Source organism: Vigna umbellata, chromosome 6 (assembly GCF_029865625.1).
Source record: "Vigna umbellata cultivar VRB3 chromosome 6, Vumbellata_1.0, whole genome shotgun sequence".
In the NCBI taxonomy this organism is placed as follows: domain Eukaryota; kingdom Viridiplantae; phylum Streptophyta; class Magnoliopsida; order Fabales; family Fabaceae; genus Vigna; species Vigna umbellata.
The window spans coordinates 4,215,075-4,240,688 of record NC_142170.1 but is presented as its reverse complement, the minus strand read 5'-3'; the positions used below and the strand labels follow the sequence as shown (position 1 = coordinate 4,240,688).

At 34.1% G+C, this 25,614-nt stretch overlaps 2 protein-coding genes and 1 pseudogene across 7 annotated transcripts; 2 read left to right on the top strand and 1 right to left on the bottom strand.

Annotated features, from left to right (window-relative positions):
* The first annotated feature begins 2,768 nt into the window (after nucleotides 1-2,768).
* Nucleotides 2,769-8,114, top strand: LOC124820191 (protein SPA1-RELATED 3-like). 4 transcript variants are annotated; one of them, XM_047291839.2, is made up of 8 exons: nucleotides 2,769-2,907; nucleotides 3,262-4,381; nucleotides 4,548-4,705; nucleotides 5,424-6,390; nucleotides 6,464-6,610; nucleotides 6,742-7,053; nucleotides 7,469-7,528; nucleotides 7,615-8,114. In XM_047291839.2, exons 2-8 carry the CDS (start codon nucleotides 3,473-3,475, stop codon nucleotides 7,801-7,803), a joined length of 2,742 nt encoding a protein of 913 aa, XP_047147795.1. In that variant the 5' UTR covers nucleotides 2,769-2,907; nucleotides 3,262-3,472; the 3' UTR covers nucleotides 7,804-8,114. The 4 variants fall into 4 exon arrangements, with proteins under 4 accessions (XP_047147795.1, XP_047147797.1, XP_087949468.1 ...); XM_088093342.1 differs by lacking the exon at nucleotides 2,769-2,907 and adding an exon at nucleotides 2,942-3,132; XM_088093341.1 differs by lacking the exon at nucleotides 2,769-2,907 and adding an exon at nucleotides 2,942-3,166.
* A 738-nt stretch (nucleotides 8,115-8,852) lies between these two features.
* LOC124820192 (beta-glucuronosyltransferase GlcAT14A-like) lies at nucleotides 8,853-12,426 on the bottom strand. 3 transcript variants are annotated; one of them, XM_047291842.2, is made up of 5 exons: nucleotides 12,284-12,426; nucleotides 10,815-11,544; nucleotides 10,626-10,701; nucleotides 10,383-10,498; nucleotides 8,853-9,760 (listed from the first exon to the last, which is right to left on the bottom strand). In XM_047291842.2, exons 2-5 carry the CDS (start codon nucleotides 11,389-11,391, stop codon nucleotides 9,261-9,263), a joined length of 1,269 nt encoding a protein of 422 aa, XP_047147798.1. In that variant the 5' UTR covers nucleotides 11,392-11,544; nucleotides 12,284-12,426; the 3' UTR covers nucleotides 8,853-9,260. The 3 variants fall into 3 exon arrangements, with proteins under 3 accessions (XP_047147798.1, XP_047147800.1, XP_047147799.1); XM_047291844.2 differs by lacking the exon at nucleotides 12,284-12,426 and adding an exon at nucleotides 12,115-12,225; XM_047291843.2 differs by lacking the exon at nucleotides 12,284-12,426 and having other exon boundaries at nucleotides 10,815-12,084.
* Nucleotides 12,427-14,652: 2,226 nt separating this feature from the next.
* LOC124820193 (uncharacterized protein At4g06744-like) lies at nucleotides 14,653-22,477 on the top strand (annotated as a pseudogene).
* Nucleotides 22,478-25,614: the final 3,137 nt, after the last annotated feature.

The following is a 25,614-nucleotide window of genomic DNA, read 5'->3' as shown; positions in this document are numbered from 1 at the left end:
GTTTAGACCAAATCCAGTATGGTTCCATTTATAATAAAACATGGAAACATGAATTATGTATTTCTTTTGTTCCACCTATAAGAAGTAAAAGTGATTGAATTTTGAAATAGATGTGGTACAAAATGAAAAGATAAGCAAAGTACCAAATTAATAAGACAAGTCATTGAACACTGAGAAAAGAGCAAAATGTACCTTAGATAAGTTGAGAAACCTTATCCAATGTCATCTTTATGTTGGGGAACCAAATCACATGTTCTTGGATTTCATCTCATTCAAAAACACATCACAAAACAATTCTAATTTCTCATATAATATATACATTTAAAATTTTTTTTATCTAATTTGATGAAATTTATCTCATCTTCTTGATACTTTTTATTCTGTCAAATCAATTTTATCAAAATGGGACCATCCAGAAAATAATTTATGGGAAAGTTAACTTGTATGACCAATGAAAGTCAAAAAATAAGAAACATATCACTCTTTCACTTTCACTATATATATTTTTCTAGAGACAACTGCTTCTATTTTTACTAACCAATCATATTTATTTTAGCCATCCAAATTAACATTTTGAGAATTTTCTAGATAATCATAACTTCTTCACCCTGAATTAAAGGAAAAAAATAATTGAGGAAGTCACAAAATGTTAAAAAAGGTGTATTTTATCTGAAAGTTTTTTTTATTTTTTATTTTTATATAGTATGTTTTCCTCTGTTTTGTCTTTAGATGGTAATTGGATTTGAACATAATTACTACTGAAGGTTTCCTATTATTATTATTATTATTATTATTAAAAAGAAGAAGAATAATACTAGTCAGAGTAAATCTGAATTTAGTAAATTGCAGTATCATAAAAACAAAAACTTTAAAGATTAAATGTAAGATCTTATTTATAATGTTTGGAAAAAGTTATATAAATCCTCTTTGAATTAATTTACGAAAACGACTTATAGTTTTATAAGTTTATTGTTGTATCATATAAAATGAGTTTCAATGGTATAAGCTATAATGTAATATAAGTTTATTAGATGAGAATTCAGTTACATTTATTATTAAGGATGTTTGTAAATGTACAGTATTTTTTTGAGTTCCAAATAACTAGCGTATTATTAAAATTATATCAATTTAAAGTTATGAATGTAAATGTAATATTTTACCACATGTGTGTTTATTTTTTTAATATTATAGGTTTGAAAACATTTTACAATGTTAATCAAATATTAATCAAACAAGGAAATTCAATAGTCATGAGGATAATTGTAAATCTATTTTGCCAACAATTATGTAAGATATCTTCTCAAATATATATAATCATTCTATTTACACTAAAATAAAATATATTAAGAATTTACTTTTTACCAAACTTTTGAGACGAATCAACTCCAACAACATAACTTACGTTATTCCATCGAAAGGTCGAGATAGTCGAGAGGTCAAGAATTTAGGTGATTGAGTGATTAAGTATGTAATTGTATTAGCTTATTATTTGTATTTTAGCATGCTTAAAGTATTGTTAGATTTTAACATGAAAAATTCATAATTATATAAATAATAATATTTTTTTAAAAAAAATTTACTTCAAAAATAAAAAACATTTAAGTATGAATCGAAATGACTAAATTAAAGATAAAAAAATTAACTGTCATAAAACAAAGATCGATCAGCATGTAACTTTGAAGATGACGATAGAAAGAAACGTCGTCATTCTTATATAAATTTGCTTATAACTCTTTGATACTTAATCTCTCTATTCCATGTCTTTAAAAAATTGAATTAAGTAATGATTACTCCTCAAATTAAGAAATGATTGTCTCCTACATTGAAATTGGGGATTAAGTAAACAATATAAAAATCGAGCCAGCAAAAGAGATTATCTTAATGATTAAACTGTTTGATTAATATCTTTATTAAGATCGATGTTATATGACCAAATACGACCTCACTTTGCTTAACTCTAAATTAATTGTTTATTAGCTTAATGTCTCCGTCACTAATAACCAAGAGGATATGATTTTTCCACTTTGGGATATAGCATGTGTTTCGAAATCTGATACCACATTTCTATATTTTCTGCTCCCTCTTCTTCTGTCACATGTTTATTTCATATTCATGGCCACTTTACAATATTAATTTTATATTCATTTTTTTATTATGTTCTAACTGTTTATTATGAACGAGTAAATAAAAAGTATGAGAAAAGAAAAATCTAGTTATGGTAAACTGTAGTTTATGATAAGATTTTATATGGATCTATCTATAGATCTTTATTATTGATCAATAAAAAAAATTGTGATTAGAAAAGAAAAAGCAGTGATTATAGGAAAAAATAGTACTTATTAGCAGAATCTTAATAAAATAATATATGTGTGCGTCACTTTTTGGAAATTTCAAAGATGACCCACTAATTATAATAATAAAAAACAATCTCTATGGGAGAACCCTTTGAGGCCATGGTAGAGCCACGTATGAAGCAAGGGAAAATGAAGATCGAATGAAATGAAGAGTCTTTAACTCAATGCTCAAAAGGGTAACAAAATTATAGAATGCCCAACGTGGAAACAATCTGATGCTGCGATGAGAGGTTAAAAGAGTTGCAAAATTCGGCAAAACTTTACTTTTGGTAATTCCAAAACATTTTCTTTATTCCATTATCAGTTTTTTTCTTTTATATTATTGTTACTGTTGTTTTTGTGGGGGAGGTGTTGTTTGTTCTGTACTTTTGTTTTATTTTTTTGTTGTGTGTTTTTTCTCTTTTTTGTGATTTTCTTATAATATGAAAAATGTTTGGAATTTATGAGGCTGTCAAGCTTCAATGTGCTTGTGTGCAACTAGAAAGTTTTTGTTGTGTGGTTCTGTTGCGAGGTTGGCCTAGCAGAAACAGGAGATCCTCCTATGGTGTCACTGGTACACCTCTATCTCTCTCTCTCTCTCTCTTCTTCTTCTTCGTCTTTCTCTCTTTGTCTCTGTGTCTTGAAAACGTGTATCTCTTTGTCTACCCGTTTACTAACTCTGATGGGTGGGTGGTGGGCAATTTTGATCAATTTGGATAAAGTTTGGTGCTTTTTTTGGAGGGTCTGCGTATGTTTTCTCTAGTGTTGGAGTTGAGAAACCTCTAACCTTTGTGGAAGAGTCTGTGTATCTTTTTCTTTTGGTTTGGTTTTTGGTATCTTGAATTTTAATCATCTGTCCCTATTAAAAAATTACTTTTTTTTTTCTTTTACTGTAGTTATCTGAATATATATTGGTTTTTGTTTAAAGGGATAGATTGTATACTGAAGAGTTTGTGATTTCATGGTGCTGACTTCACTGGAAGTTGTGATCGTGTGAAGTGTGAAAAGGGTGAGAGGTAGATTTTGATACAAGGGTCTTTGTGGTTTTTCTGGAGGCAGTGAAATGAGTTTTGAATTATAATGGTGATGGTGGAGGTGCAAGAGTGTGAGGGAAGTTGGAGGAGGATCATAGTTTTTGGATGTGTTGTTGTACTTGGCCTACGTGCAACTCTAGCTGGATGAAGATGGAGGGTTCTTCAGGGTCTGCTTTTCAGAATTCTGGCAGTTCCAGGGCTTTGAACAGTTCTGGAGTCTCGGATAGGAACCAAAGAGTTCATTATCCCGAAAGGAACCCCTTCTCGGGTGAGGCATCTCAGGATTCGGGGTACAAGAAGGAAAGGGAAAGGGTTCCGTTGGGTCAAGGTGATCAGGCAAAAAATTTGGGTGGTGGGTTTTCTGGGTTGTGTGAAGATGAAGTTGAGGTTGACCCGTTTTATGGTGCTGTGGAATGGGGTGATATTAGCTTGAGGCAGTGGTTGGATAAACCAGAACGATCGGTGGATGCCTTTGAATGCTTGCACATATTTAGACAAATAGTAGAAATTGTTAGTGTAGCGCATTCTCAAGGAGTTGTAGTTCATAATGTGAGGCCTTCCTGTTTTGTCATGTCTTCTTTCAACCATATCTCGTTTATTGAATCAGCATCTTGTTCAGATACTGGCTCCGATTCTTTAGGAGAAGGATTAAACGACCAAGGTGGTGAGATCAAAACTCCAACATCTCTCTGTCCCCATGATATGCATCAGCAGAGCTTGGGAAGTGAAGATTTTGTGACTGTCAAGACATCTACAACCACTGCTCGCTCAGATTCTAGTTGCATGCTGTCGAGTGCTGTGTATGCAGCTCGTGCATCTTTGATAGAAGAAACAGAAGAACATAAAATGAAAGATAGGAGGAAGGATGAAGAAGTGGAAGGGAAGAAGCAATCATTTCCAATGAAGCAGATACTGCTAATGGAGATGAGTTGGTACACTAGTCCTGAAGAGGTTGCTGGTGACTCTAGTTCTTGTGCTTCAGATGTTTATCGATTAGGGGTTCTTCTTTTTGAGGTTCATAACAGAAACTGTATAACTCTTAAGTTCTTATATTTTAACAGGGTCCTTTGATACGCTTTATCTTCTTCACTTTGTTGTTACAATGGATGTATGATACAGTGTTGAAAGTCCCTGTTTACATTTGTATGTAATCTAATTCTATTAACTTGCATGTGACCAGGTATTTTGTCCGCTAAGCTCGAGAGAAGAAAAGAGTAGAACCATGTCTAGCCTTAGACATAGGGTTCTTCCTCCACAGTTACTTCTAAAGTGGCCCAAAGAAGCTTCCTTTTGCTTGTGGTTACTGCATCCTGACCCTAGTAGTCGTCCAACACTGGGGTAATTGTCTTCATAGCATGGTTTTTACTTCTTTTTTTCATATTGCAAGACAAAATTCCAACTTGTTTGTTATATGTTCCAATTACTTCCATTTGAATGCCTGCTTTTCTTACCCCTTTTTGTTTTCTATTTCTTCAATTTTTGAGATACTAAAAGTTTTTTATTCTGCTAATTGGCAATTTATTTTGAATTAAGCCTTTATTAGCTGTTTTTACATTAAATTCCTGAGATTATATAAGCTTTAAAGTGTCTGATTTACTTATCTCTTAGATTCAAGGCCCACTATAAAGTGTCTATTCCAGAAACTAATTAAATAAGTTCAATAATAATATAGAATGAGCATGAGAGTTTATGTTGTAACTTTTGCCTAATCTTGCTGTGTTGGATTGAATTTAGTTTTTCAAAAAGTTTTATGTCAGATATTTATGATTTTTTTGAAGGTGGAAGATAGGTAATAAATCATTTGCCAAAACAAATATGACAATATTGTGTTGCATTTGCTTTCTTGTTGAAATATTTTAGGATTTTCTACCCTAAATACGATTTTTTTAATATTTCTCTCTGTAAGAATTCATGGGAATTTGAAGCTTCAATTGGGTTTTGTCTCACGTGAAGAATCATAGCTTTTTGCACCATATGCTATAGGGATACAACTAGTGTCCATTTTTAATCCTGTAAGAAACATTACATATTTTTTAAACCAATTGTTGTGTTGCAGGGAGTTGTTGCAGAGTGAGTTCCTTAATGAGCAAAGAGATGATATGGAAGAACGTGAAGCAGCGATAGAGCTGAGACAAAGGATTGAGGATAAGGAGTTGCTGCTAGAATTCCTTTTGTTACTTCAACAGAGGAAACAGGAAGTTGCTGAGAAGTTGCAACACACTATCTCTTTTCTGTGCTCAGATATTGAAGAAGTGACTAAGCAGAAAATTAGATTTAAAGAGATTACTGGTACTGAACTGGGGAGTGATGATCGTTCAGCATCAAGTTTCCCATCAATGACAGTTGTGGACAGTGATGATTCTGCATATGAAGGGACTAGAAAACGAGTCAGACTAGGGACTCATGTTAAAAACAATGAGGAATTTGATGATGATGATGATGATGATGATGATGATGGAGGAGGTGATCAGAAAAGTAACGGAAGTTTTCTTTCAAAAAGTTCTCGGTTAATGAAGAACTTTAAGAAACTCGAGTCAGCATACTTTTTAACACGATGTAGACCGGCGTATTCCTCTGGGAAACTGGTGAGTAGGCATCCTCCTCTAGCAAGTGATGGTAGAGGTTCTGTTGTTTTGACTGAAAGAAGTTGCATCAATGACTTGAAATCAAAAGAGCAGTGCAGGGAGGGTGCAAGTGCTTGGATAAATCCTTTTTTAGAGGGATTGTGCAAGTATTTATCATTCAGCAAGATAAAGGTTAAGGCTGACCTAAAACAAGGGGATCTTTTGCATTCATCCAACCTTGTATGCTCACTCAGTTTTGATCGAGATGGAGAATTTTTTGCTACTGCTGGTGTGAATAAGAAGATTAAAGTGTTCGAATGTGATTCAATCATAAATGATGATCGTGATATCCACTATCCAGTTGTGGAGATGGCTAGCAGGTCAAAGTTAAGCAGTTTATGTTGGAATGCATACATCAAAAGTCAAATTGCTTCAAGTAACTTTGAAGGTGTTGTGCAGGTAAGTCCATTGCCATGCATGAGTTGTTTATGTTATGTGCAACAATGTTGTAACTTATCATCTTCTTATTCAGTTGTGGGATGTGACAAGAAGCCAAGTACTCTCTGAGATGAGGGAGCACGAGCGGCGCGTCTGGTCCATTGATTTCTCGTCAGCAGATCCAACAATGTTGGCAAGTGGAAGCGATGATGGTTCTGTCAAGCTATGGAGTATCAATCAGGCAATTCCATTTTTGCACTTGGTGGATGTCAGCTTTGAAACTAAACGTACTGCAGTCATCTGTTGCATGTTTTATGTATATTATGCTGGATGTGTAATGAGTTGTTTCTCTCACCTGGGATGTTTCTGCAGGGAGTTAGTGTTGGAACCATCAAAACCAAGGCAAATGTATGCTGTGTTCAGTTCCCACTGGATTCTTCTCGTTTCCTTGCATTTGGTTCAGCAGATCATAGGATATATTACTATGATCTTCGCAACCTTAAAATGCCACTCTGTACTTTGGTTGGACATAACAAGACTGTCAGCTACATCAAGTTTGTAGACACTGTCAACCTTGTCTCAGCTTCCACAGATAACACTTTGAAGCTTTGGGATTTGTCTACGTGTGCATCCCGAGTTATAGACTCACCGATTCAATCTTTCACAGGTCACGTCAATGTTAAGGTATTTATCTTTTCACATACTGCATTAATCCTTGTTCATGGAGTTGCATTCTTGTTCTTTATGTTTGGGATCCACATACTGCTCAAATTAATTGATAGACCTTTGTTTACATTTGATGGTCTAAGTTTACATTTGAATTGTTTACAGACATGTTTCAACTCAAATATCAACTTGGAACACCGTTTAATACATAAAAGAAAAGATTGAATTAAAATAATTATATCCATTCATTTTTATTTTTAGTTTGGAAACTAAAATGTACCAAAAGTTTCATATTATAACGAATTCCAACTATGCATCGAAGTTTATAAACTTAAAACATATTTAACCTATACATTTTCATATAAGTCACTTTTTATTTTCAATTTTGAGGTACTACATATTATCTTGCTGATGCATCTTCCCTTTGTTGCAGAACTTTGTGGGATTATCGGTATCTGATGGTTACATTGCCACTGGTTCAGAGACAAATGAGGTATTTCATTCATGTTCCTTGTCTATATCTCAGTTTTCCTGTTGATTTTACAGTACTAATGAAGGTAAACATTCTGTGTGCATCAGGTTTTCATATACCACAAAGCCTTCCCAATGCCTGCACTGTCATTCAAGTTTCAGAACACAGACCCTCTTTCCGGTAACGAAGTGGATGACGCGGCGCAATTCGTGTCATCCGTTTGTTGGCGGGGTCAGTCGTCCACCTTGCTCGCTGCAAATTCGACAGGGAATGTCAAAATTCTGGAGATGGTTTAGGTTGCTGACCTCTACACAGCATTCTACAATGATATACAAAGTTTGCTGAGCATGAGGTGACAGAACCTTTGTTTAAGATTAGCTTCTGTTGCCATTAAATGCTATACAAAGGAGTATATAGATTCCTTGATTATTATTCGCAAGTTGTAACATAACAAATTTTTGCATTAGTAGTTCATAGCGGAAGCAGTTAAAGAGAAGAGTGAGGTTGATCTCTTGCAAAACAAAACAAGTTCTGTAGATAGTGTCACATGGAAAAAAAAAAAGTGAAGGTCAAAATCTATATCAGATTTTATTACGTTTATGATCCATATACAATTTGATAGTCATAGTGGAAGCTAATATGTTTGTGTAGAATTCGTAATATCTACTGATAAAAATCTACTGTTTTTAACGAATTTTCTCCGTTAATTAAATATAAATTATACACAAGTTACCAATCACTTTTTTAAGTTGAATGAATTGGTAGTTTTAAATAATTATATTCATATTTTCATCTTTGACTAGTTTTTTTTAGGAAAACTAATCTTTGACTAGTAATTACAATTTACAGCATGATCCTACTTCATGATGATTCCCACAATGAATGATGGAAAAATTGTATTCTCATATAACTGAGAACATTGTTTTTGAGCCAATTAGCTCTATTATTACATCTTTTTTTTTTTTTTTAAATTTTAAAACCTTTCTTAACAATCTTAAAGCATATAACCAAATACATTTTTTAAGTATTGTTCAAACCAATTTTCCTGAATCCAAAGAGTAGTATTCGCACGAATGTGATTCAACAAAAACAGTCTCAAATTGAAACAGATGCACAGAGATAAAAAAGAAAAAGTAATACTTGCTTAATTGTTACATAATAAGAAGTGATAATCTAAAACATACCAGAACATAACCAAAGAGAACGAATAAGATTGTGCTTGTCACCAAAAACCAACGTTCCTTTCCACCACAATCTTTTCCAAATTGTTAAAACATGTCTTAATATATCAGTTAACCATTGCAACTACACTAGAGAAAAGTAAAAAAATAAATAAACCCAGAGGTCCACTGAAATATTGATCATGATAAATAAATTATCCAAAATCTGTTGTATATCAAAAAGATTGTGACTGAGACATGAAGTAATGGAAAACGTAAACAAAAATGTATAAAATTCTGGGATCATGACGCAGCTAAAGAATTGTGTTACCTCTAAGTAAGCAAGACCTACAAAAAGAATGATGACCCTCATGCCATCTTTGGTACTTCACATAGAGGCAACTAACTACAGCTAAGTTGGGGATTGATCATTGATTTGCTATATTATGAATGAGGTGCAATTTCACTATAACATCAGAAACTTGTCTTTCCTTCAAGTAGGTAGGTGCTGGAATACTAATGTATCTGGTTATAAACATAACCTTCATCTATTCAGCTCTTCCATCCACAACCACAAAGGTTCTCAACAGGATCTATTTACACTGATCCTCACCAGACTTAGCCTTCAAAATTAGCCCAGTGACAAGGCGATGAAGTTTTTGAGACCCTGGACCAGGTTTGAGTTTATAAATGTTCCCAATCTCAGAACATTTGGGTCTTCCAGCACACCAGCCGCCAAGAGGGAATAGTCCATTTCTCCTACGGAGAATTTTCTTATCAATCACATCCAAGGATGGATCATCTTGATTAAATTTTCTAGCAAAGGCAGCACCACTTTCAAACATTTTATCTGTGTCATTAATGTTAAGGACATGAGGGTGCTGTTTAGGAGGGTTGTCCCAGGAAATATAATGCAAGTCGTTATTGACAATGGTTTTAGCTAACTCTGGCACATTGCATGCAACAGTCTGAAAGTATCCTTCAGGGGAAGACAAAAAATTAGTGTAGTACATGAGAAGGGTTCTTGGCAGATTGTCCCATCCCCATATAATATACTCAACAAAGTCATGTGACAAAACCATCCATGCTGAACCTGCAATGTGTGTACAATAATTCAACACAAAATCTTCAGAAAGCAATGTAAAAGGAATGCATCTAATAATGTAAAGGATTTGTACGCTATCATGTATGATTGTTATTAACTTATACAATCACTATCTTAAAAATCATCTCTAACACGATTTAACATGGGTTAACAGTGTAAGGATATTTTATACTGTCAGGTGCATAGATTTTAAACTTAAGTAAACAATGCAAGTGGGAAATTGATGATAAGCCAGAAACCAGCCATGGTAACTTATATGGACTAGTTTTGATAAGAAAGTATAACCTTGGTTCTGATATCTTAATAAGTTATCTGGTTCATTTAATTTTCTAGAAGGACATAGCTTCTCAGTGTGGAATTCAAATGTCTCCATGTGTATTTTAAATAACTTATGTTCTTACAATCCGTGAAATGTGCTTGTTTCATGAGAGATTCTCTGTTTGGGCATTTGGACTAGGAAAAATTGTTTTTGTGGCTGGGGAGGGAGGACTGATCAAGGTAAATAGACTGTACCATTCTCTAAGACTGTACCATTCTCCTAATTTGCATGTCAACCTTTAGAAAAGCGACTAATGACAAAGAAATAGATGGTAAAGTGGAGAACACTAACCAGTGAAAAGTTTAAATGCTGTTGGCAAGGGTCTCTTAGGTTCGACCCAAAATACATCAGATTTGTTTGACATGTAAAGCCCGGGGTCTACAATTAAAGGCATTGCTCGCTTATCACTGCATATGGTTCAAATTATCATTATATATGTAAATACAGGTCTCATATGTCATGGGGGGAGGGGACAATTCGTTATCCTATGTCAAGGCTGTTTGTATCATATGAATAAGAGAAGCAAGAACTTACAACTTCCATCCTAAGTGACTTGTGTGCTCAATGAAGTTAAGGCCTCTATCTAAATCTGAAAAAGTAAATAGTAGATCTGCACAAAATTAATTTCATATTAGTCTAACAACTGGGCAGAAAAAGTTGTAGTCCTAAAAAGTATGAGTCAGAAAAAATTCAAATAGAAACAACGTAGGATAATAAAGTTACCATCCTGAGTCACAAGAGGATAGTCTGAAGCACTAAGATTAATGAACCAATCCCAATCTTTACTTCTCTTGAGCAGAATGGCACAAGCATGAAGAGTATTAGAAACCATGGTTGGTCCTCGGTAAGTGACCATGTTAGACTTTGTGATGAAATAAACGTTTCCAACCTCAGCGAAAACATGTTGTCTTTCAATTCTATGAGCAATCTCATTCCTTTCCTCTATGGGCGATTCAAGGTCCATATGAACAACATAATGGTTTAGTGGATGATAGAGAGCATGGAGAGTTCTCCAAAGCTTTTCCAAATCACCTTTTGAACCAGAAATTAAATAGGCAAAACGAGGAATCCCAGGCTTAGCCGGTGTCGGAGCAGGAGCAGGAGTAGCCCTCTTCTCCTTCAAAACTGGGGAAGTCTGGTTTGAGCGTAAATGAGATGGGAGAAAGAAGAACAGTGAATTGATAGAGTGAATTGAAGACACAAGACCCATGTTGAAGGATGTGACTAGAAAGAGCATGCATATGGCTGAACACACTAGGAAAGGATATAACCATTTCTTCTCTATGTTTAAGAACCCCATAACTGAGAACTATCATGGATAATACTTCACATTCTAGATTCCATTCATAACTTCAACACAATTTGACAATTCACCATCAAACAGCCACCACAACACACATATTTAGCATCCTCCTCAAATATCTTCTCAACAACCTCTGCCTTGGAACAGTGTCTGTTGCATCAAAATCAAATATTATATTCTGGAAACTGTATAGTTCTCTAACTATTTAATAAACGAAGGAATCACAGTTCCGTAATCAAACAGGTTAAGCACCAATAAGCAAATCGGTAATTAGAAACACAAAAATATACGCATCTATGCATGTCTGGTGAAACGAGAGACAATCCTGAACATAATGAAAGAATCGAAGAAAAAGAGGCCAAAGAATATTAAAAGCATTAAACAACAACGGATTTTGTCCCTGACAATGACGAGGTGAGAAGAAAAAAAAAGTAAGCGAATGGCGGAACGAAATTGATCACCAGAAAACAATAGCCCGAAAAGGCAACGATCTCTAACAAATCGATAATTACTGAAATTGAATCAAGATGGATTTTTAGCTCAAACAACGGTTCAAAAATATTTATCAACAGAATATGATCATCAAAAGAACAAAACAACACGAAAAGAAAAGAAAAGAAAATAAAAAGAAGAAACCCCAAATGAACAATTCTTTGATTCAATCTTTCACAATCCAAGAAACAGCAGAAACACAGAGGAACAAAGAGAGAGAAAAAGAACCTGCATGAGGAAGAACAGCAGGAGCCGAAACCAAAGGGTAAGCATATTCAAATAGAAAACATTAAAAGAAATATGTTTAGTGTGAATTATCATTATAATTATTATTATGATTGTGATTATGCAGATCAAAGTAATGAATTTACTGCAGAGATAAAGACGAGAGACAAACCAGTTTTGCGATGCAGGAGTTGTCCACGTCTAAGAATGACATGAGAGAGAGTGTGAGAGTGACAGAGAGAGAGAATCAAACGTTGAACATAAATTGAACAAGAGAAAGAAAGGTGTTTCTTTTGCTTTCGTAACTTCTGAGTTATAGCTTGTAAAATGTACGTTCATTTCAAAGTGCTTCAATCTACGTGTCAGACAAAGCGCTTCCATTTCTTTTTGTACCTCTACACACATATTTATCATTTCTAACTTTTTAAATTCTACCAATATAGGTAACCCATTATTAATGCTTTATAATATAAGATAGAGTGAATATAGATTTTAGATAGAAAATGTAAAGTAGTTTATGTGTATATGAAAAAAGATTTTTCCCCTTTAAATAGTTTGTAGAAAAATATTTTCCAAATATATTAATAGTATATTTTAATTAGTATTGTGTGATTTTTTATTTATAAAAGCTACTAATTATTTGTTATTAGATAATTGTGTTTATGTTGGTTTATAAAGATTGATGTTTTAATAATTTGGATTAGGTTAACGTTGATAAAGAGATGATTGAAACAAATTGATGTTACTAGTTGTAAGTGTCTATCATTGTCACAATGCTTGATAAGCCAAACACAAGAGGGGTAAAGGAGTTTGTTAAATAAAAATTTCCTTCAATTAGTTCTATTTGGAGAATTTATTATTCGTCCAAATCATTAATTATCTGAAGAGAGAATGGATTATTATTTTTTGTTTTATTCAATAATTTATTAGGGTAATTAATTATGAATTGAATATATAAAAATTAATAAAATTTAACGATAACCTGATTCATAATATTTTCATCAATTGAGGTTAACCGATTTAAGATTAATACATATACAATACTGTTTTAAAAACGTACTCATAAGAAAATTATGAGAATTGATTTTATTATATTAGAGCCCAGAAAAAAATCATAAAATCTTTTAGAAAAATTTACAAAGACTTATTATTGATTATTTTCATGTAAATTTTAATTTTCTAAAAATATAAATTTTCTACATTATTTATGGAATTTTCAACTATTAGTTGTTTTACAAGCAGTCACGACCATTAAATTCAGAGAAGTGTATGCAGCTAGTTGGACCGAGTGGTTTTTACGGTAGTATATTAGTAAATTTTTCAAAACTTTGAACCACTTTCTGCATGCACCTATTCTTTCCAAATTTCTGAGTTTTATTTTCTCCCCATTCTCTCTAAAATTCTCACATTTTCCTTCTTCTAATCATCAACCAAGCGGTGCCTGAGTTTTTTCCCTGGTGGCAAGAGTCTCTCTTTTCACCAATCGAGTTACTGTTGGAGTTGGTAAGTTAAATTCACTCGTTCTTTGAAGTTTCTGTATTTTCTTATACATGTGAGCACTGTTCAGCTTGCATGTGGTCATCATCTACTTCTCTGAAGTTGTTTTCTGTCTTTGATCCTCTAGTTGGTTCATTTTCACCGATCGGAAAGTAGTAGGTTGCCTTAGAAGCTGAATTTTGATTAGTCAACACTGTGGAAGCTAGGAAGTGTCTGATTTGTTTGAGGTAAGGGAAGCTAGTAATTTAATTATGTTTGTTTATGTTTAAAATGATTGGTTGAACGTGTGCATGTGTGATTAATTTGATATTTGCTTGATTTCTGTGTATTGCCGAGACCTGTGAACTCGTTGAGAAGTTCTGTAGTATTTTGTAGAATGCAGAGCGCTTATTGTTGAACGCTCGGTCAGGTCATGTACTCGGGCTTAGCGGTAGTCGTTTTTGTAGTGATAATTTAACGTAGTGTTGTTCGGTTTAGTACTGACATTCATTTTTAAAAATACTTGTTTTCGAACTCGGCAGTCTTCGGGTTGGTATTAAAGTTCGTTCTTAGTCGTACTATGTTTAACGTTCGGTTTTTAGTAGTATTCGGTAGTCATAGCGATCGGCCTACTCGGTCCTTAACCGGGTTTGGTCTCTTTAGTTTTACAGATGTTGAACGTTCGGTCTTAGGTGTGTGAGTCGTTTTTTATAGCACTCGGTCTGAGCTATATGTATTTGTTTTAAGTTTTTAAGCATTCATTTTAAACTCTTAGGGTTGGGCTAAGCTCCTAGTGGTCAGTTTTTCTCTAGTAATAAGCCAGTATTTACATTCGGTAGTTTCTTCAGTTTTATTTATTGTGAACCGTTCGGCCCTATCCTTTTGGTAAGTGTGAATGTGTTCGGTCTCCAATGTTCATAGGTTTTATTTTATTTTTTTTAGTGAAAATATAAATGATGAATGACTAAGTATGTTAAATTATGAGAATTATGCTTTCAAATACTGTGGAAGAGAATTCCAAGGCGGAATGTCTCGTGGATGATTATTGAATTGTAAAATATGAATATGGATATTGCTAAGCTGGCGTTCATCCTGAAATTCTATGAGTATCATTCTCACATAGAGAGAGATATTTCATTTGTGAGAATAGCAGGAGGTCCTACCACCTCATGGTGCCGAGGTAGGTATTATGGGATTAACCTTGGGTAGTAGCTTGATTGGTGTCAGCTATTACACTACCACAAGTGCAAGGACGACTGTAGCTACATATTTATACAATCCGGATGGTCAAGTCAGGTGTTCGGTCTATGCATGATTTGTGGTGTTAGGCTTGTATATGATTGCTTGTATTCGGTGTTTGCATGATGTATCATTCGGTTGTGTACGGTTTAAACTTGCATGAAATGTATAGATGTGTTTATACTTAAATTACATTAGCTTACCCTACTTTCTTGTTTTTTCTTGTATTGTTCGTCCGGTTACCTTTTCTTATGCAATGATCATCCTGTGGATGTGAGCAGAAGGCGATGAGTGTTCGGTGGAGCAAGCGTTGGAAGGCGAGGATCCTGTTGCTTAGGTTAGGACCGCTCGGTCATCAGTTGTATATAGTTTTAGCTTATCTTTTGCAAACTGATCGGTTTATACAGGGTGTTGTATCACCGTTTGGTTTATCTCTATATTATGTATCAAACTTATGGTACTATGTAAAGTGTTTGTTTGTTTTATGGTTATTTTTGGATAACTGTAATGTTAAATATTTTACTAAATCTTATAGAACTGATCTATCATATTGTTATATGTGATTAATCTAGGATATAGTATTATGTTATATTTTGGGATGTTACACAAGCAAATAATATAATTGAAGAAATATACATTAACATAATCAGATTAAAATCTTCATTAGGGTAAGTTTTATTTTTTTAATAGTATATTGAATCATTTTTATCCTTCTCATGAGATTTATGAAAATTGTAAATTTCAATACTTTTACTCTAGTAGAAAGAAATAATATAATGTCGATTTAGTCAAGAAAAAATTGTTTCTTGTATAAAGTTATAATTTTGAAGTTTCACCAACTTATTTGGGCATGAGCTGGTGGGAATTTTGGACTAACTTTCTCTTATAACTTGAGTTAGATAATATGAAATTTGTAAAAATCTAGAAAATAGAGTATTAAAGTTGATAGGTGTTTTAAAATAATGAGACCGTATATTTTTAATTTTAAAATAATTCAATAATATAAATAAGATTTCACAAACTCATCTCATTATCTAAAACACTAACCATCTCAAGAACTCTTTCTATGAGTTCCCTCTCTCTTCTCTCTACAATTTCTTACTCTTTGATCATCTGTTTAACAATCAAGAAGTGTCTAGGAGATCACTGCAGTGCATTCTCCAATATCTACCGATCAGTTTCTATTCTAGAGCAAGTAAGTTTCGACTTTTTTTTCCTTTTGTTCTTAGTTTGAGATCATGCATAGGGTAGTACGTTTGACTTTCTTTTCTAGTTCCTTATTGATAAGGGGTTCTAAGGACTCTCTTTGATCACAATTCTATGTTTTGTAGGTGTTTCTAAAGTTCCTTGAGATATAAGCAAGGGTAGTACGTCATGTAGAGTTTGGTCGCATTCTCTTTAAGGTAAGGAAAGCTAGTGTTTATTTATAAAATATGAAATTTACAAGTATGATTGGTAGTTGTTGAAATGATATGTTGATATAGTGAAACTGCATTAATTGTGATAGTGTTAAATTGTCTTTAATAAGTGTAATTCGTTGTGTGATGCTTGACGCTGAGTATGATTGTGTTGTGGTTTGGAATTGTCTAGTGAAATGTTGCTGTTATAGAGATTTATGACGTGAAATTGGTGTAGTGTAGAGAAGTAAAAAGTAAGTTGGGTTATAAGTCATTTTTGGGTCTAAAATGGGGTATGAAAGGTGAAATTTTAATGTACACGTTGAATGAATTGAATTGAGTTTTTGGGTTGACTCTAGTGTCATTTAGGACTTGTTGGAACTTTGAGATAGGGGAAATCTAGTGTAGAATTCATGAGTTAGTTATCGAGAGTGTATTTGCATAGTTATTGGTTCATTTAAGTGGTTTTGAGTAGTGAAGTTTTAAAGGAGTAGGTTTGTGTTGTAGTGGATAGTTTATGGTTAGTTTTTATCCTCTTTCTAATTAGTTTAGGTCCCTAGTTTGTTAAATTTGTGAATTAGAAGGAGTAAAAGTGAAATTAGGTAGTTTAGAGTAGTCAAGTTGGTGTGGGGTAGCTACTTTGAGTTAGCAATTTGATTTTAGATGTTTAATAGTGCCTAGGAGGTCATATGGATCAATTAAATATGTGTAGGGAGTAATTGAGGTCTAATTATAGGTATTTTGGGTTCTGGTGTGGCGCTCAGCGATAATCAGCGGGGAGCGCCAAAAGTGTGAGAGGTTTAGCACCCAGCTATTAGGGGGTGGCACTCAGGCGCTAGAATTGTGAGAAGAATGACGCTTAACAACGGGAAGGTGCCAGTCAGCGCCACTCTGTGTAGCTTTTAGTTTGGTTTTTCTCCTTATATGGCTTTTGTGGTTTCTTTTAGGGATTCTATGATCTTGTATGACATGTTTGGTATGTTTTATGAAAGATAATGGGGATTTTGAATGATGTTAAAGTATGGATCAAGGTGTGATATGGAATAAGAATTTCTAAGGAGAAATTCTAAGTGGTTGTTCAAAGTAATGTATTGATGTGGGGACTCAGTATTGGAAATTATCCTGACGCTCCAATAATCGCTCAATCTCATATAGAGAAGGAAATTATGTGGTAAAGAGAGCAGGAGATCTTAGTCTATGGTCTGATGTTCTTTGTCCATAGGTAGTCGACGGATTAACCTTATGTGGTTGCTTGGGGGAGGGGCAACTGTTCCACCACTACAAGTGCAAAAACTTGCCACATTCTGACATCAATACATATATATGGATGGTCTTGTCTAGGTCCATAACATATTTAGGATTATTGAATTACTTTATATGAAATACAATGTATGATGAAGTCTTATTATTCCATGTTTGATTCTTGTTTCATTAGCTTACCCTTTTGTATGTTTCCTTGTTGGTTGCTTTGTGGATGTTTCGTTCTTTTGTTATGATCATCTGGTGGGTGTGAGCAGAGGATGATGATTTCACAATGAAGTAGACTTTGGAAGGTGATGTTGTAAATATATAGTTTTTTTAGTGTACACCTTTTGTATAGATGCAATTTGAGTTAAATCTTAAGTAAATATCTATCTCCTTCTCTTTTGGGTTTTGTAAATATATAATAATCTTATAGTTATGTTGGATACTTGTATGAATATTTTATATTTCCTTTAAGTTTAGTTGTTCTATCTTAGTGATCATGTGATAAATCTTTTATAGTATTTATACTATTTGAAATGAGATGTTACAAAAGTTGTTATGAAAAATAAGTTGTTTTGGTTCTTTAAAACCCCTTGGAAGGTTAGGATTGACTAAAATGACTATAAAAATATGTTATTTCCACCATTTTTCTTTGAGTGTCAAGTTATCACTCAAACAATATGACATTCAAGCATTTTGGTTTGAGTGTCATGTTATCCCTCAAATAATGTGATATTCAAGATGCGAGTAATCATTACATGCATTGTTCAATGTCAATTTAGTATATCATTAATGAGTGCATATTTATGCCCACATTTATGCTTTAAAATTCAAAATTTTGATGAGATCATGTGCTTAACTTGTTGATTTAAAGTGAATTTGTGACAATTGGATTTATTGGGTTTGGGAATAAAAAGAGCTTAAAAAGTGATTTTTGATTGCATAAATTATTCTTGGATATATATTCTTATGTTTATTTGTACAGCTGAAATTACAAGTTTATTGGTCCAAAGATGCAAAAATGAGGCCCAAAACCAGATTTTGTTTGGAAAAGAATATACAAATGGGCCAAACAAATAGTTTTTACTACTACATCCCCCTAAATTTCCCTACACCCCCTTTTTCTAAACCAGACCCAACAATCAGATTTTACCCTTGCACCCCCTAAATTTCCCTACCCACACCATGTCACCTCATCCCTTTTGCCACGCAGCCTTGCCTTCTACACACAAAAACCATAATTCTCTTACCCTTGTCGCTGCCACTACTGCACCGTTAGCCGCTGCGAGATAACCCTAATTCACCATGCTGCCGCCGTCAGCCACCTTGTCGTCGTGCCGCAACCATGGCAGCCACCCAAACTGCCACCATTAATTATGATTCCCAGGTCACACAATCCAACCCTAGCCACCATCTTCCTCTTATCTCAAACCAACCACCATCAACCTAGAATCGCATCAGGCTACCGCTTAACCCTAATTTGTGTCGCTATTCATTCTCAAACACCTCAGCTAGAAGCCATCATCCACCACTCCTCTCACTTTTATTTCATCATGTGTTTCACTCCATTCATGGAGGGCTAAGCTTCTAGGGCTATTCCACTATAATTTCATTATGGATTCTGAGGTTAAATTGAATTAATGAATTTGTTTCTTTTTATTATTGATTTGAGTTATTCTTCTTCTATGTCTTTCATCTCTCAATCATATTAAAAGCAATGATTTTTGCATCATAAGGTGTTTGAATCTACATGCATATTAATCATATGAGTTCAAGGGTTTCTAGGAGTGATTGAGAATCTACTTTGATTGAATTTAGGAACTTTCATATGATTAAACGAGTTTTTGCTATCAATTGAGAATGTACTTTGATTGGTGGTAATAATTTCAACTATAACTAATTGAGAATTTACTTTGATTAATTAGCTTTTAATTTGGTTAGGAGACTTAATAATAGACATGATTAAACACAATAGAATTTGTTTGAGAATGTACTTTGGTTGAATTCATTGTAAATAATCTAGAAAGGTCTTGCATTTGATTGAGAATCTACTTTGGTTAACTACATGATTGCCCTCAAATTAATTAAGAATGTACTTTAATTAATTTGAAACTTAAACAATAATCAATTGAACAATGATTCGTGGATAACCGATGATGAATCTATCTTGGAAAAGCAGTGGAATTAACCTATTTCATCATAATTGTTTCTAAGTTTCCTTTTTGTTCTTCAAACATTCTTGAAACATTAATTCCATTAGCATAGTTTCTCACTTTCATTCTTGAGCATTGTATAGCATTCATAAGATTCAAATATTGAAAAGTAATTATTTATTCGTTCGGAGACGACTCAGGGTTACTTTAACCCTATCTACTTTCTTGACTATTGACTTGACAATACATAAGTTGTCTTGAAAAGTAGTATTAATTTGATCGCTTCAACGACAGCGTATCAATCATCATGATCATTTAAGTAAAATTGTATGTTGCACAAACTATGACTTTGGACTTCAAAGACCGGCTTCATGTTGTTGTTTCAATTGACGAGTTAAGGTCTCTGTTTGTTTCCGCATATTCCTCAGGTCAATTTGGAGTTGCCTACTAAGTTTCTCATTTTTGTCCAATAGTTGTTGAATTTGATTTTGGATAGTATTCATGGAATTCAGATCCATCTCTTGTGTTGTTTAAAACATGCCAGGTTTGCTGTTAGGATAAACAAGTAAGGTTGAGGATAACTTTACCAAGACCCCACGATGGGTGTTAGATGTTCTTACCGAGCTTTAATTTTGGGTCTAATGAGACACGTGGTGGAATCCTAAGGATGTCTTTGTCTAACAGGTAAATCTAGACTAGGAAAGATTTTCTTCAAAAGACTCTCTTATTCTTAAGTAAGAGATTTTTTTTTTGGATATATTTAAGATATGAGTGAAAGTACGAGAAATGATTCATTGAGCAGTACTTTCCTTATCAACCTCCTTATATGGAATTAGGTGAATATGGTTGTTATGATTAAGCATCTTAATAATAATTATGAATAATCATCTCATAAAGTAAAAGCTTTTTTGAGTCTGTTTAAATATAACTGAAAGTATGAAAAATAATTTAGTAAGTGATACTTTCCTGATCAAGCTTGTTATATGAAATTAGAAGAATATAATCGTTATAATTAAACATCTTGATAATAATGATGAATAATCATCTCATAAGTATAACCATAACGACTATATGTATCAGATGTCTATTTATTAATAAAAAATGTCGAGTTTTAATTAGGATGAGAAATATTTTCCCCCAATGCCTAATCTAAAATAAAAATGTTCAACACGTTAGCCTTTATATAGTAGAGAGGTTACAATAGAGTGCCTCCATTTTTTAAGGTTATATTTTCTCCCATTTACTTTATTTCTTTTCAATTAGGATCCTTTTGAAAGTGGTCCATTTTTAAAAACCATTTTTAAACGTGCGTGAATGTGCCGTGATCCCGCAACAAACTCTTCCAACGTTAAAAGACTTTGTGATGATTTTGGAAATATACATAAATTTGAATAATCTGGCCATTAAGTCTATTATTTACTTCATATACATCACCATCATGTTTTAAGAGCAAGGGTTCATAAACTAGATGCTAAGCAAGCACACAACAACGATCAGAGGTTGGTCTTTCTGCTTCCAATTTTCTTATAATCTAAATATGCTTAAATGTGCTTGTTTGACATATTTAGATTTATTGAATCTTTAGTATAAACCTGTTTCATTTGGTACTAGAGCATGTTTATCCTCTGCCTTGTCTGGTTCACTTCTCTATGTATTGTGTTTTTTAATCTTATAACAATACAATACAAATATGTGTATATGAAGTTATTACACTATTACAAATATTTTAAATAATCTTATGTTGTCTATCTTTCTTACCTACACCATCATTTACTCATATATAAAATACAAATCACAGTACGCTGGCAATCATAAACAATAAACAAAAATAAGGATAAGCTTACTTATTTTTTATAAAATTCTATTAAACATTTCATCCATAAAATATTTAAACATTTTATAAAATATGCTTTTAGTCCTGAACTATCATGCTATTTTGGGTTTCATCCCTATTCAAAGGTTTGTTCATTTTCTTCCTCATAAGAAACTCATTTTAGTCCTTAAAAAGTAACGACGTTAGATTTTTTGTGAGATAGCTAACGGTGAACCACGTGGATGTCTGCTTCCCTATGTGCCTCGTTCCTTTTTTTTTCTCAACGAAGCAGCTTCCACTGCTTCCGACACAGTCTTAAAGTCTCTACCGCCGTTCATAGCCACCACCAAAGTCAAATGCCAGTTTCCCCTAGACGCCATTAAGTCAAACCAACTAGTCTTCCTCGATCTCCGCTTCAACAAACTCACCGGCCCAATTCCCTTTCAACTCTTCTAGAAGGATCTCGACGTCATCTTCATTAACAATAACCACTTCACACAGTGCCTCCCCCAGAATTTCGGCTCCACGTCGGCCCGCTATCTCACTTTTGCCAACAACAACCTCACCGACCCGATTCCCAAGAGTGTCGGTTACGCACCCAACCTCACCGAAGTTCTCTTCCTCAGGAACCAGTTCGACGACTTCTTGCCCATTGAAATCAGAAGCCTTAAAAAAGTTGTCCTCTTTGATGTGAGTAAGAATTTTCTCACTGGCCCAATCCCTCTATCTTTCGGGTGCTTGAAGAGCATTCAATATCTGAATTTGGCAAACAACAAATTCTACGGTTGTGTTCCCAAAAACGTTTGTCAAATTCCTTTTCTCCGCAACAATGGGAATCTCTTCTTGGCCAACAATTACTTCCATGAGGTTAGCCCCTCCTGTTGGAGTTTGATCAAGTCCAAGGTTTTGGATGTTTCAAAGAATTGCACATCCATGGGCTGCCAAACCAAAGATCACCCACTGAATGCTATTATTTTTACAAGACGAAGAAGACGTGTCCGAATCCGAGTTCTTTCTATACAGTGTCGTGTAAATCCGGGTGAGAGGTTACTTTATGAGTGACGTTGGGTTCTGAAGTCACAACAGAGAAGCTGAGTTCAATTTGTTTTTTACTCCGACGACTATGGTTGCTATGGAGGCTGCCACCAACAGGATGGCGAAAAGGGTGAGGAAAAGTTTCTTTTTGTAGAAAGATTTTTTATTGAGAGAAGTGTGGTTACCGGAATCTGAGATTTCGGTGTAGGGAAGTTTTTGGTTAGTCATGGCTTAGTAGCAAGAAGGAGAAAGATGATGAAGGTTTCCAAAGACTTTAAGATGACAGTGAAGGCGATGTGGTGGTGGTGGCTGCGGACGGCAATGGAGACTTTAAAAGGGTGTCGAAGGTGGTAAACGTTAAAGAGTAGTAAAAGAGAAAAAAAGAGAAAAAAAAAGAGAAACGTGGCACACACTTATCAAGAAAGCTGGCATCTCACATGATTTACCGTTAGCCACCTCACAGAAAATCTAATGTTGTTGCTTTTTAAGCACTAAAAATACGAGTTTTCTAACTAAGAGGACAAAAATAAACAAACCTTTCGAAGAGGAACGAAACCTAAAATAGTATGATAGTTCGGAGACTAAAAGCATATTTAACCATTTGTCTTTCAATCAGATATTCATTATTAAATTCAACATTAATATCAGGCACTAATCAACCATCCAATATACAACATAATATCGTTCAATCCCAAATAACCATTCATTAGTACAGTTACAGAAATAAAAACTAGACTCAATTATGAAATACATGTATATAGTGTTGAATGCGTGCAGTCTTACACTTGTCATGAAATCTCTCTACAGTGGATTCGAGTGACATAAATGATGTGACCTCACTTTGTAAAAATAGTGAATCAAGCAAAATAATCGTTGTGACTCCATTTGGTACACATTTACCATGACAAGAATAATTCATTATAGCATCATCAAAATGGTTATCCTACTATAAGAACTTCTTTCAACTCTCACCACTTAAATTTCATTATCTATGAGTCAATGAATTTAGTAGAATTCAGATTACTTCAAAATTGAGGCTCTCACTCGATACATACCTTAAGATTAAACAATGTGGCAATTCTCATTAAAATAACCACATTCATATAATATACCATTAACCATATTTTTTTAATACAAATTTTAAACTAAAATTAAGAAATCATCTTCATCAACACTAAAAATTCATTTTTTTTAATTTCATTTATACAATTTACATAATAATGTCACTTAATCACATTTCCCAAATAGATTTTTTGCACTCAGGCCAAGCTCTATTCAACATAATATACACCATTACCAAAAGGTTCTCATCTCATCCATTCTCATCAAATCAAGAAAAACTTTCACAAATATATATCCCCATAACTCATGCAATTCACAATATTTATCATTGTTCCTTTTCATGTTTCTCAATATTCAATTATTTAAAAGCACGCTTTGTTTAATCAACACCACAAACATAAATAAAATCTTATGTTTCTATAATAACATCTCATCTAACCATCACATAGTTGCTCAAAGAATTTCTTTCTTGTCAAGCGAGCCATCGTGTAGCAGGGTTCGTCCATCAATAAAACACTTCAGAAAAAACTTTTCAAAATAAGCCTTAATCATATGTTTGGTTCAAGTCGTCAAATTATTTTTTAAATATTTTTAATATTATTTTCTATGGGGAACTATTTTATAACATTCTTCATTTTCTAAGGGGATGGCCAATAGAGAATGCATGTGTAAGAAAGGTATGATAATAAAATAATTTTTAATGGTTCGCTATGAATTAGAATAAATCTAATTCTCTAAAGCCAACAAGTTTAGTTGTTAAATTTATTATCACTATCACTTCTGACTTACAATTAGCACATAAAGTCTCTTTAGACTATTCAAGTACACAACGTCTCTTCTAGTTAAGTACACAAAGTCTAACCAAGCTTCTTGACGGTATAGGCCTCGGTTGTTTTAGAACCGATACCATATAGGGTATATGGCCTCGGTTGTCTGCAGAACCGAGGCCAAAAATCCCTGCAGGACTATAACATTCCACATCTGCACTTTGTTGCATAAAGGATGCAGTCAGACCGTCAGGGATTTGGCCTCGGTTATAAGGGGAACCAAGGTAATATAGTTGAAAAAATATTCAAAAAATTTCAAAATCGTCATTTCATATCAATTTTGAATTTGTTTTAATAGAATAGGCCTTGGTTAGGCAGGGAACCGAGGCCATATCCTTTCGTACGTTTTTTTTTTTATTTTGATTTTTTTTCTAAATGGGTTTAGGCTAAGAACCCTAATAAAAAAACTCTTCATCATTCTCTTCTCTATTCCAGTTAGCATGAGAAACAAACTTCTTCCTCTTTTTCTTCTCGCGGACCACCCAGTCTTGGGGGCGAGAAGTTATGCATCTCGAAGAGAGATAATGACCTCACGACAGCGAGAATGGGGCACTGCGGAAGTGCGACTCAAGCGTGTTCTCGCCTTTGATGGCGGTTCGCGGTGGACTTTCAGGGTCCTTCCTTGCGCTGGTAGACCTTCTCTTTTTCTCTTTCTTTTTTTGGCTCGCGATGTAAGAGTAGGTAGCGCCACTCTCTTCTTCCCCTTTTCCCTCTTTTTCTTTCGTTCTAAATCAAGCGTCACTAGGAGGGTTTTCTTTTCTGGCATCTTAGTAGGCATTCTCGTGGTGGGGGGATCGCAAAAGCTTTCCTCCTTCGAAGCAAAGCGGGTTCAGTTCTGACCGAGCCTAGATGCCAACGGTGTCGCAGATGCGAGAGAAGACAATGGCAATGTGTCGCGAGTGACCTCCGACGACAACGAGGTTGAAGGGCTGAGTATCCGGTGACGACAACGGCAAAAACGACATTATGATTTTTGTGGTGTTGATTCTACGATTTAGGGTTTAGGTTGTTCTTCAATTTTGGGGGTTTCTATTATGATGAAATGACGATCTGATTTCTTCTGTTGAGATGTAGGAATTCATTCAAATTGAATTTGGGGTCTTTCTTGTTATGGTGTTTTAATCTTGTAATTTTGGTTAAGATTGATGGCTGGGATATGGGTTTTGTCTCTTAATTTGAGGTTTCCCGTTCGTTATTTGATTTTGGGTTGTTCTTTGGTTGCGTAGGTGGTGGCGAGGGAGGTGCTAATGGTGGTG

Excerpts from the sequence above, each read along its gene's own strand:
- LOC124820192 (XM_047291842.2), bottom strand. The coding sequence starts at position 11,391 with ATGGGGTTCTTAAACATAGAGAAGAAATGGTTATATCCTTTCCTAGTG. Across the intron at positions 10,702-10,814 it reads TCCTCTTGTGACTCAGGATG|ATCTACTATTTACTTTTTCA; the intron begins GTAACTTTATTA and ends AATTTTGTGCAG. Across the intron at positions 9,761-10,382 it reads AGCATTTAAACTTTTCACTG|GTTCAGCATGGATGGTTTTG; the intron begins GTTAGTGTTCTC and ends CACACATTGCAG.
- LOC124820191 (XM_047291839.2), top strand. The coding sequence starts at position 3,473 with ATGTGTTGTTGTACTTGGCCTACGTGCAACTCTAGCTGGATGAAGATG. Across the intron at positions 6,391-6,463 it reads ACTTTGAAGGTGTTGTGCAG|TTGTGGGATGTGACAAGAAG; the intron begins GTAAGTCCATTG and ends CTTCTTATTCAG. Across the intron at positions 7,529-7,614 it reads CTGGTTCAGAGACAAATGAG|GTTTTCATATACCACAAAGC; the intron begins GTATTTCATTCA and ends TGTGTGCATCAG.